The 11,940-nt window shown below is 56.5% G+C and overlaps 1 protein-coding gene across 1 annotated transcript in view; it reads right to left on the bottom strand.

Moving 5' to 3' along the window:
• Positions 1–4,422: 4,422 nt before the first annotated feature.
• PPM1F (protein phosphatase, Mg2+/Mn2+ dependent 1F) overlaps positions 4,423–11,940 on the bottom strand; it is a 27,571-nt gene continuing 20,053 nt past the window's right edge. The window contains exons 5-7 of the mRNA XM_013008232.3: positions 10,258–10,401; positions 8,969–9,062; positions 4,423–4,967 (exon numbers count right to left, since the gene is read on the bottom strand). Of these exons, the coding sequence (XP_012863686.1) occupies positions 4,564–4,967; positions 8,969–9,062; positions 10,258–10,401 (642 nt within the window). The 3' untranslated portion in view covers positions 4,423–4,563. The remainder of the gene's footprint in view (positions 4,968–8,968; positions 9,063–10,257; positions 10,402–11,940) is intronic.

The raw sequence follows: 11,940 nt of genomic DNA, 5'->3' as shown, positions 1-11,940 counted from the left end.
GAGCACAGGCCACAGGCGCTTGCCTGCTTGACATAAGCTGAAGCAGACTCCGTGGTAACTGGCTCATCTCATTCACTCATTCATTCGAGGAGCCCTTGTGGTGCAGTGGTTACTCGTTGGGCTGCTAACTGTAAGGTTGGCCGATCAAGACCACCAGCCCCTCTGAGGGAAAAATGGGGCTTTCTACTCTTGTGAAGAGTTACAGCCTTGGAAACCCACAGGGCTGTTCTATAGGGTCGCTATAAGTCGGCATCAACTTGATGGCAGCAAGTTTGGATTGGTAGACTGCTGGGACCATCACGGGAGCAAGGGAAGGGAAGGGCAGTGGCAGGCTCTGAGAGGTCAACAGTGTCTGCCAGAGCCTCCCATTGCTGGAGAGTGGAGCCAAGGGACCAGGTAGAAGACAGATGGTATAGGAGGGGGCATAGACAGATGCAACATTCCAGCTGGGGCCTGTGACTGAGGGCAGCAGGCATCTGGTCTGCCAGCCTTGGCCTGTGGCACAGGCGTATACTGGCAGAAAACGGTATCCATGGTGACCCGTTTTAACTCGCTGGATAGTCTCACGTAGCTGTGGGCACAAAGTGCCATTGCCAACACAAACTGCTCCGTGACATCCAGGGCACGTACTGCACCTGCTGTGCCCTGGATGCGACTCTGGCACCCTTGTGCCCTGCTTTTGAGTCCTACCTGGTGGCATAGTGCTTACTAATTGTAAGCTTAGCAGTTCAAAACCACCAGCAGGAGAAAGATGAGGGTTTTTGCTCACATAGTCAGTCTTGGGAATTCACCAGCACACCTATTCTATAGGGTGGCTGTGAGGGAGTTCATTTACCTTGTCTTAGATCGCAGTGTTGTCCAGTTTAGTCACTTGCTTCTGGTGCTGCTGACTTTACCACTTCCCCTTCTGGTGTCTGGACATCGTTGGCTGGAGGCCTGGTTGCCTCTGGAGAGTCATTGGATTTGAGATGACCGAGGGCCCACACCTCCTAGGACACCTGGGGGCTCGGAGGGAGTTGGGAGGTCTCCCACTTGACTTGCATTATGGATGGGTCTGTGGGTCACTGGGGGCAGGCAGGTGGGCAGTGGAAGCCCAGCTAAGGCAAGGCAGTGACTTGAGAGAACTTTCCAGTGCTTGGCCAGTTGCTGGGAGGACTGCCCCTACTGCCGACAGGAGCCACACAGGCCCTATACCTGGGTCCCCGCAGCTGGACTGGGAGTCCTGCCAGCCTTTTCGACCCCTGGTCCCACCTGGCTCCTAGCGGCGCCACTGGCCACACAGCTGCCAGTTTACCATACACAGGAATTTGAATTCTCAGACCACCAGGACATTGGCTGCCCTCTGCTATTGGCCAATCCTGAGCTGCCTGACTTTTCCTAAAAGTCACCTTAAACATGCTCACTGTATACCAAGTTCAAGAAAAGCCTACAGGGAGAGAAGGGGCAGGGGGAAGCCCACCATTCATAGCCTTGCCTTCAGAAATGACCAGCAATGACATCTTGGCAGACTTGTTTGCGGGGCTCCTGTCTCCAGCTCTGGTCGGTGTTCCCGACCAGCCTGTAGGCCAACACCCCGGTTCAGACTGCACTGCTGAAGGGGCTTGAGCCTAGCCACTTCCATGACCTGGGAGAGCAGAGGCCAGCTGGCCAAGGAACACAGGACGCATTGGCAGGGTTTTTGAATCACCTTTATTAACACTCAGCTCAGTGAGCCCCCAGGAAGCCCCAGAGGCATCGCAGAGAAAACTGTGCAGCTGCCTTGAGCACAGATTGGCAAAGCTCAGTGTGTTTGGCAAAGTTGGGGGGGTGGGGGTTGAAGAGTGGTGAAAAGCTCAGGACACCCCCCCTCCCCACCCCCCACATTAGTTCCAGACACAGACTCTCCAACCCAACCCACAGCTGGTTCTGCATGGGCCCACTAATTCCCCCTGGGTTCCGCGGGGTGGGTGGGGCCTCCCATGCACTGAAGACAAGGATTGGGGCCACACACCTTGATGAGACTGCTCCCCGAAGGTGATGAGACCTCGGGGCACCCACACAGGGCTGTGCCACCCAGGTGGGACATCACCCTTCTCCTCCCAGACCTTGAGAAGGCCGGGCAGGTCTTGCATGGGACTCTGGCCTCCTAATGGCTTTGAACTCACCCACAGGGACCCTGTCCTCTTGGCTCACCCCGGCTGACTCAGTTCTGGGAATCTGAGGTTCTGGTAAGGACAGAGGCCCCGTCTCTAGCCTCTGTGCTTCCTAAGAGTTAGCACCTGTGGCTCCATTCTTTCCCACAACTACTGACCTATACGAACAGACAATTATCTTACATAATTCATTCCCCCCTCCCCCCTGACTCTATCTGTGTGGTCCCCTGAAGTGCAGGCATTCCAGGGGCTCCGCTACAGACTCACTCGGTGTGACCACTGAGCCTTACAATGATGGACAGTGACTGCTCTCTCTGCCCAGCGGGCCTGAACGACTGCAGGTGGTCTGTCTGCTGACCCCTGCCAGACTAGATTGGGAGGTGGGGGTACAAGGACAGCCCCCACCGGGGCAGAACAAATCTTCACCATCATCACAAAAGGGCAGTGTGGGCAGCTGCCCATTGGGCTATCCCACTCCCCTACCCAACCCCCCCCACCCCCCACCAGTAGGACTGGAACGCCACCGAGGCAGCAATAGTCAAAAGACACGGCAGCGGCGGGTGAAATGGGAGCCAAGAGAACTCCTCACTCAGGGGATAGGCCTGTAGGTGGGGGTTGAGCCACATCCCCAGGCCTGGCCTGCCCCTGGCATGCAGCTACGTGTGGAACTCAGGCCTCTAGCAGGGTTCCGAGGCCAAGCAAGGGCCTGGCTGGTCCTAGCTAACAGGACCTGTGCTGAAGGCGTTAGCCCTGGGCTAGGGTGTTCACTGGTAAGGCCTGTTCCAGACAGGAATGAGGGCTGCATGCCAGGGGTAGGAGGGACTCCTGAACAACTGGTTCTCCATCCTGAGGGCTGGGCGAAGGCCCCCCTATCGGCCATCTCCTCTCCAGGGGACTAGCCGCTCTGTCTGGGGGAAGAAGCGCCTTCCGCATGCCTTCTCTGTCCCAACACTCCCAAGCCCCAGGGACGTGGCTTTCTGCTCGCCACTTGTCCCTCAGGTGGCCTCTAACTCATCCCTGCAGGCATGTCCCTTGTCTTCTGTGACCTTCCTAGTCTCCTTGCAGGCATGGCCCTTGTCTTCTGTGACCTTCCAAGTCCCCTGGGCCCACTGAGTCCTAGGGTGCACTGGCAAACAGGTGGGGGGTTATCACAGCTGATAAAAGGGTGTGTCAAGCAGGCCACTCTGGTGGTCAGGTGTGGGGTGGCGCAGGGCTGAGGGCTGCCAGGCCCCCGTGAACATGAAGGGCTGTAGTCAACAAAGAGGCCCAGTGGCCCACAGGCTGAACTCTGACCCAGCCACCAGTCTTCTAAGCCATGCTTCTTGCCAAGGAAATCAACAGTGATACAACATATTCTGGAACATGCTAACCCAGCAGCACTGGGGGAAACCTTCAGGGCCCCCCCTACCCCAACTTGTTCCCTCAGTTTTGGGTCTAGCGAGTGACTCAAACTGCAGGGCCAAGAGTGGGAAGAGTTGAAGGGGTGGGGCAAGGTCCCCCCGGAAACCCGTGATCCCCATCTCCCAGGGCAGGGTGAATGTTCCTGACACTCACTCAAGACTGCACATGCGGGCATCTGGCCATCCTGGCACACAGCAAAGAGGAGAGAGAGGGACTGGGCCTAACACTGGGCACAGCGACGGGGGCCCCTGTTGATCTAACACCCTAAGGACGCCTGCTTGAACCCACCACATGGGCAGGGTCCAGACCCCCGTCTGGCTTAAGGCACTTCAGTGGCTCAGTCAACACCACCTTTTTGGAAAAGATTTTGTTTTGATCTTGATTTAGACCAAAAAAAAAAAAAGTAATAAAAAATTATTAAATACTAATTCAGTAACACTGCAAAAGAGGTTTCCCCAGAATATAGCAAAAAAAAACACAACACAACAAAACACAACACAATCAAAAAAGCTCCCCCAACGTTAAGTCTTCCGAGGAGTAATAACTGCTAAAGCGCTGCTTAAATTATATGGCACGACAACTTGGCACGTCAGCTGAAACACTGCTTCTGAGTTAGAGCTGCCTCCGGAGCAGACACACACACAGACAGGTGGGAGTCCCAGGGGAGGGGGCTCCCAGGCCCGAGACTGTTAAGTGCCCATTTCTCAATGAGGGCAGTGGCCCCGCTCTGGGAAACCAGCCCAAATGGCCAACCAGAGGGGGTCTAGGAAAGGGCCAGGAGCTGGGTGAGGATGGGACACGCCCCACATCATCTTCTCCTCCCAGGTTTCCTCCTGAGACCTTTGGCTGTCCCTCCCCCGCCCACCCCCCATCTACTACAAACAGGGTGTGCACGCCCCCTGCCACCCAAAGGATGCACAGTCCCCCAGCCTGGGGCAGGCACTAAGCAAGGGCTCTGGCAGGGGGTGGGTGGTGGCGGTGGTAGGCGTGTGGGTGTGGGTTCACACACACAGCCCCGCCCACTCCGTTCCTAAGGCAATGGAGGGGCAGAGTCACAGGGCAAGGTGGGGAGGGCAGGGCCCGCGCCCCCCAGCTTCTTGGCACCATTCAGCTCCGAGGGCTCAGAGTGCACAGCTCCCGCCTCCAGGGGCCCAGCCTTCAGCACGTCCTGGGGGTCCCTGAGGAAGACCACCAGGACGGTGATGTTGTCTCGGGAGCCCTGCTCCTGGGCGGCTGCCACCAGCTCCTTTGCCACGTGAAGCCCACTGCCCTGGTGCCGGGCCAGGTGGTTGTGGACAAGGCCCATGGCATCCTCGGGGGACACGAAGTCAAAGAAGCCGTCGCAGGCGAGGAGCAGGTAGTCCTCGGAGCCGGTCAGCTCCCGGGAAGCCGCGTCTGCCTCGGACGACACGTAAGGCTTCTGGAAGATGTCCCCTGGGCAAGGGAGAGGACAGAGCCTGGGCCCGCTGCCTTCTCATCAAACTGCCAGGTGCACAGAGCTCGGAGCGGAGACCGGTCATGGCCACCCCAACTTCACGGGGGCGCGAAGGGGGCCGAGCAGCCCAACACTGCAGGCTTCCTTTGGGATCCCCACAGGCAGCTGCTCCCACCAGCTCACTGCTCTCCCACAGTGCTCAGAGGAAAGGCCTGGCAGAGCTCTCCCTGGACCTGCGCACGGGAGGGTGGAGGTGGGGGGTACCCGGAGCTGGGGTTGACATGACAGGACCTGGCCAGGGCTGGGGGGCAGGTTTTAGCCGTACGAATAACGACCTCATGCCCGGTGGGGCTGGCATGGATGCTGAGGAGGGCAGTGCAGTAGCACGCTGTGTGGAACCTGGGACAGCCCCCCTCGGGTGCTCTCACCTTGGGGTGGTGTTGGGTCACTGCCTGCAGCTCAGCTCCGAGGCACTACCTCCTAGCCTGTCTGGGGCCCTCGAAACGCCTCTGGAAGGCCTGCTGTTCTCAGCAACCCCAGGCACCTCTGAGTCTCTGCTTCTCAGGCCTCACTGAGTTAGGGTGTGCGCCCCCCCTTCCCAACTGTTCACCCTGACCCAGGTTCCCCCACTCCTCCCCAGCTCCCGCCTCAGCAGCCCCAGGGCGGCTAGAAGTTCTCACTGACCCCCTGGCTCCTGTGTGGTAAGTGGCTGGCACTGCCTAATGGCAGGGGAAGGCAGTCCAGGTGGAGCCCTTCCTAGCCCCTCTTGACACAGGGCATCTAGAGAAAGGAGGGCAGGCGCAGCAAGGGGGCCACACCAGCCCAGCACGGATGGTTTGTCTCCGGGGCTCTGGAGGAAGGAGGTGATTTCTGAGGTGTGGCTGCTGGGCCCTGGGCTAAGAAAACAGGAGGCGGGGGAAGGCACCTGTTACTTTCCCCCCCAAAAGATAAGGGAACCTTCCGTGCCCCCTTCCAATTGTTTTATTTTGGTAAGAAATAAGAGTGCAAGTGAAAAAGTACTGCTAGGACACCCGAAAACCTGCCGTAACAAAAATATCAAAATGTGAAGCGATTGTTTCTGGGAATATCGTCCACCTAAGTCTGTATACTTCTGAAGGTGTTTCCATCTCTCTAATCTGTCTCCAAGGGGGTCCAGGTGGCCTGTGGTTATGAGTTGGGGAGCGATCGGCCAGGTCCACAGTTCAAAACCACCAGCCGCTCCTCTGGACAGAGACCGGGCTTTCTACTCAAATAGATAGCTAAGAGTTTAGAAAACTCACAGGGGCAGTTCTACCCTGTCCTACAGGGTTGCTATGAGTCGGCGGCGACTGGATGACGGTGGGTTTTGGGAGGTCTATGTCCTTCTGAAGACCCTGGGCCCAGCTCCCTAATCCTACCCCCAAAGAACTCTGTCCTGCGGCTGACAGCACGCCAAAGCCTTGGCAGAAGGGGACAGGACGCCGGAGAGGAGAGCGCTTTTGAGGGAATGGAAATGTTCTCTACCTTGATTTGGATGGCAGTTACTGGGTGGTATGTCTGTTTGTTTGCAAAACTCAGTAAACGCCATGTTTAAAGTGGGGAAACAAACAAAGACATCCAGCAGTTTGAACATCCTGGAGGGCCTCGAATCCTGTGTCCTTGAAATAGTCTTTGGTGGGGAGCGGGGAGGGAGGGGAAAAATGAGGACCTAATGTCGGGGGTTTAAGTGGAGAGAAAATGTTTTGAGAATGATGAGGGCAATGAATGTACAAATGCGCTTTACACAATTGATGTGTGTATGGGTTGTGATAAGAGTTGTATGAGCCCCTAATAAAATGTTTAAAAAAAAAAAAAAAGCAACAACAACAACAAAAAGATGCAAGAAACCCTTGAAACCCGCACCCCCCCCCCCAAAAAAAAGAAAAAGAAACAGTCTTTGAACTTGGGGCAACAAAACGAAATCTGAAGGGGCAAGATCAGGGATAGGGGGCAGATCAGATACGGTTTCTTAATCGCATTCCCCTGAGGTGGTTCTGAGGTGGGGGGGGGGGATCCTCAGCACAACTTTCCTGGGCTCTTTCCTCACCAATACAAACCAAACCCAAACAGAACCACGCCAAACCTCATGGCCTTTGAGTTGATGCAGACTCACAGCGACCCGATCACCCCGGATGGGGGAGAATTGCCCCGTGAGTGTCTGAGACAGACGCTTTCTGGGAATACAGAAAAAGTCTTGTCTTTCTCCCTTGGAGCCGCTGGGGGTTTCGATCTGCTGACCTTAAGGTTAGCAGGCTAATGCATAACCACTAGGCCACCAGGGCTCCTTACCAACAGTTTTCAATTCGGGGGTGGGGGTGGGGTACTTCAGGATAAGCTTCCGGGTTTGCCCTGTGTCCTTTGAGACAAGCTGCCAAACTGAGCCATTGTCGTCTCCTCAGCTGACCTCTCTGCCTTGAATTTAACTGGCCCAGAAAGTTCCTTTAGAAGCCACTTTTGATGAGAGTAAGGTAAGTGCTTGACAGACACACGGTCTGCAGCCAGCCAGGGATGGCGGGCATGCCTTAAAGCCTTTTGTTTGGAATAAACCCGGGGGATGTAGGAGCGGGAACCGTAGTAGCAGTACATTCTGACTCACCCTGGTCTCTCCAACATCTACCGAGTTGACCTTTCTTGCACCACCCTATCGATGTCACTGGCTAAGTGCCTCGTGCTGTCCAGCCATCATCACGCTCCATCTCCAATTTCTTCCACTGCTGTTCACGGAAACCTGTGTCCCTTATGTAGAGCTCCCCCCTCCTCCCCACAAGGGTGCTTGCTAGGCCCTGAGCTAAGAAGGCAGGAGGCTTGGGTTTCTGGGCACATGCCCACTCTAGATAAATCTGGTAAGGAGGATCAGCCAATGTTTACCCTTTTGTGACTGACAAGAGTTCCCTCACGGTGGTGTTTTCAAGGACTATCCCTGTGGTAAGAGGCCTGGTGGCCTGGTGTGAGTTACTCTCTTGGAAACTCACAGGGGGCAGTTCTGTCCTGTCCTACATGGTTGCTATGGTCTCGATGGTGGTGAGATCTGTCCTGTCCTACATGGTTGCTATGGTCTCGATGGTGGTGAGATCTGTCCTGTCCTACATGGTTGCTATGGTCCCAATGGTAGTGAGACACACTTCTGGCTAAGGGAGGAGTCAACCCTGTTGGTCACCTGGTAGCTTGATGACACCTCTTTTGGGCGTTGGGGGGGGGGGTGGCCTTTTGTAAGAGAGTGAGGTATTCTGGGAACTGCCTCTCGCTCTACCACTTTAGCTTCCTCCTTGCTTGGACGTCACTGGCACTCTGGCCTCCAGGGGTGGCCCCATGTGGGTCACTGACCCTGAGAACTGTGGGCACCCTGCCACGCTTCCACCCACCTTAGGTCCACAAGGCTGCACCCACTGGCCTGTAATCACCTTGCATTTTGCTTCACCTTTCTACGTTACCGGCCTGCAGCAATGCAAGCCTGAAGGGGCCCGGGCTGGCATCAGACCTATGGACTTGAGCTGGCCCGGGCTGAGATGCCTTCTTGGCATACCATCATCCTTGATATCATGCCCTTTCTTATACCTATCTGCCTGTCACTGGATTTGTTTCTGCAGACGGCCCGGCCCACCCTGCGAATGCGGCTGGGTTGGGAAAGTGGGTCTTGGAAGATGCACTCATGAAGCCCCCTGGATTAGGGGAGGCGGTAAACTGTCACTAGGGTCCTTAGGAGGGAGAGACGGAGCGGCTCAGTGGACACAGGTGGACAGGGAATGAAAGTGCGACAAGCTCAGGGGGTGGGGCATCACTGGGAGTGGGGGAGGCGGGTACCTCAGAGGGTTCCCTGGACACAACACCAACCGTGCAGCTTGTGGTGTGGCCTCCAGAGCTCTGAAAGAGGAGGGCTTCCTCGCTGTTCTCAGCTGCCCCAGTGGCACCAGGACATGAAGCCCTCGGTCTACCACAGGTTCCTCCCTGGCCCCCTCCTCTCGTGTCCCACGCCTCCTCTTACCAATGGCCCTGGAAACCGCCAAGGTCCCGTTGACTCTCCAGCAGTCCATGTGGGACACGAAGCCGCCCAGCGCTTCGATGCGCTCTTTCTCATCCTGTTGCGAGAGAGCCGGAGTCAGGGGTGCCCCCGGCCATGGTCCAGGTTGAGACACCAAGTTGGCTTAGAAGACAGAGCCCCAAACCACAGCAAGGAGACTGTTGGGAAGGACAGAGGCACACCGCAGGCACAGATTCTTAAAACACAGTGAGACATGATACATAATCTAGGTGTCTTTCAGTTCAAACCAAACTCGCTGCCATCGAGTTGGTGATGACTCATGGTGACCCTATCGGACACGGTAGAACTGTCCCTGTGAGTTTCCAGGACTGTAACTCCTCATGGGAGTAGAAGCCCCATCTTTCTCCCGAGGAGCGGCTGGTGGTTTCAAACCGCAGACCTTTCGGATCACAGCCCAATGCACCACCGCTATGCCACCAGGGCTCCTATATATAAGATAGGACACGAAAGTACGTAGCGTCAAGCCCCTCGTCAGCATGCGAGCGCAGCACAGAGAAGGATGGCTGGCAAAGCAGAGGTAGGTGCCCTGAGCGATAGTGCTGGCGAAGAGCACTAGCGCAGCTAAGTGGGAGTGGCCAGGGCAGAGACATGGAGGGGGGTTAGGGTAAGGGGAGAGGGGCGTGGGCATTTCTCAATCAACCCCTGGAGAAGGACATCCTGTGTGGTCAAGTGGAGGGGCAGCCGTCGAGAGGCAGGCCCTCCAGGAGATGGACGGACACAGTGGCTGCAGCATTGGGCTCAGGCACGGGAAGGGTGGTGAGGAGGGTGCGGGACCGGGCAGGGTTTTGCTCTGCTGGGCATGGGGTTGCCGGGTGCCAGAATTGACTCCATGGCACCTAACGAGACGATGACGACAACAAGGAACTGTTGCTGCCCGACCCCAGGGAATGAAGGCACTGGACGGCTCTGTGAGGTGGAGCCCGAGCCAGGGAGGACTCTGAGGCCCAGCCTTGCTGGAATCCTCTGGGGAGGGGGCGGAGTCCCACCAGGGGTCCCGCCTCTCCCCCACTGCCTGGGTGTGGCTTGCTGCTTTTACTCGGCTGCCCTGGGCCGGAGGGAGTGCCTGGGTTACCGTGACGTGGGGAGCTCTGGTGCCAACCTCTTACTTCGCCTGCCCCAGCAGCTCATCCTCAGCAGGGCTTCTGGCCTTGCATACCGTGTGAGGCCCAGGCCGGCCTGCGTGCTGCCCAGTGAGGGGATGTTCAGGGATGGAGTGGGGGTGGGGACCTTACCTGTCGCTCGGGCCTGTGGGCATCCATCAGCTCCACCACCTGTCCCTGCTGCACCAGGATAACCTGGGAGTCCCCGAGCCAGGCGATGTGCAGGGTGCCCCCAGCAATGAGGGCGCACACGCCCGTGGTGCCGCTCTGCAGCCGCTGCAGGGAGAGAAGGGGACAGGGCTGAGGCCACCTGTCTGCCCGCACAGCGGGGGAGCCCAGCACGAGCCCAGTCACATCTTCAGGGTGGGTCACTTTGACCTGGGAGGTTGCTGCCCACTTGGCCAACCTTGTGAGACTGGCCGAGAAAGGTCTGGAACCCAGAGAGCTCACTGGTGGGCGGAGGCCTCTCTGAGACATGAGCCACCCACCACTGCCCCCAGACCCTCTAGGTCAGTGGTTCTCAACCTATGGGTCGCGACCCCTTTGGGGGTTGAATGACCCTTTCACAGGGGTCACCCGATTCATAACAGTAGCAAAATGACAGTGATGAAGTAGCAAGGAAAATAATGTTATGGTTGGGGGGTCACCACCACATGAGGAACTGTATGAAAGGGTTGCGGCATTAGGAAGGTTGAGAACCACTGCTCTAGAATTATGTGGTGGTTTGAAACCACCAGCCGCTCCGTGGGAGGAAGATGTAGCCTACTGATTCTGTAAAGACGGACAGACTCTGAAAGCCCAGAGCCCCGACCTACCACGTGGCTCTGTGTCAGAACTGACTTGGCCCAGTAGGTTTGTTTTAGAGCCTTGGTGGCACACTGGATAAAGCGCCCAGTTGCCAACCAAAGACCCCTCCCCTGACCCTTGTGAGGAACTCGGGCTGTCACCAGGCCCAGTAGCCCCATGGGGGGCAGCTCTACTCTGTCCTGCAGGGCCACTGGGAGTTGGAGTGGACATGATGGCAGTGGGTTTTCAAAAATAAATCTATAGCTATAGGCCCACGTGGGCTTCTGAAAGTTCAGAAAAACTCCTTTATCTTTCAATTCCATTTCCCATCAACTTCCGGAAGCCTCCTTACATAATGAAATACTTCCTGTGACTTCCATGAATCCTTCAAGCCAATTACCAGACCCAACAGAGAAAGCGGGTGAAAGCAGGGTTGTCTGGAGCCTGTGAGATCTGCCCAGCCCTCGGGGGACAGAGTGGGCTGCGTGGGCAGGGGGCACCAGGAAAGATCGAGAAGTGGGAAGGTGGAGGCCTGAGCAGCCTCCACCTTTTGGGGACTGGACTGGTGCTAGTGCATATCCAGAAGGTCACGCACAAGACCTCAAACCCTTGAAGATGCAAGAAACTAGCCTGCAGTGTCAGAAAGCTGATGGGTGGCCCGCAGGGCCAGCCGGCAAGGTGGGAGGAAGCCTTTGGGTGATGGTGTGATAGTGACGTTTGAGACCAGGACTACAGTGATGAGGGTGTCTGAGTGTAGACTTGGGTCAAACCTCATCAAATAGCAAATCAAATCATACATGGTAAAGTGCACCCAAACACCAAGCTCACTGCCGTCAGGTCTGTGCTGACTCGCAGGGACCCTGCACACAGTTCTAAGACTGCCTCACCTTTCTCCCTGGGAACAGCTGGGAACAGTTTGGTTAAGAGCCGGTGCCTCACCCACAGCACCACAAGGGCTCCTTATATTTTATGCGTACGGTTTATTAAATGCCAATACAAGGAAAAGAAAGACAAAACACCAAGCAAAAT

The sequence above is a fragment of the Echinops telfairi genome, unplaced genomic scaffold, assembly GCF_000313985.2.
Source record: "Echinops telfairi isolate 266 unplaced genomic scaffold, ASM31398v2 ScPeMD7_29;HRSCAF=101, whole genome shotgun sequence".
In the NCBI taxonomy this organism is placed as follows: Eukaryota; Metazoa; Chordata; class Mammalia; order Afrosoricida; family Tenrecidae; genus Echinops; species Echinops telfairi.
The sequence above is the reverse complement of the archived record's forward strand: the minus strand, read 5'-3'. Positions and strand labels throughout refer to the sequence as shown.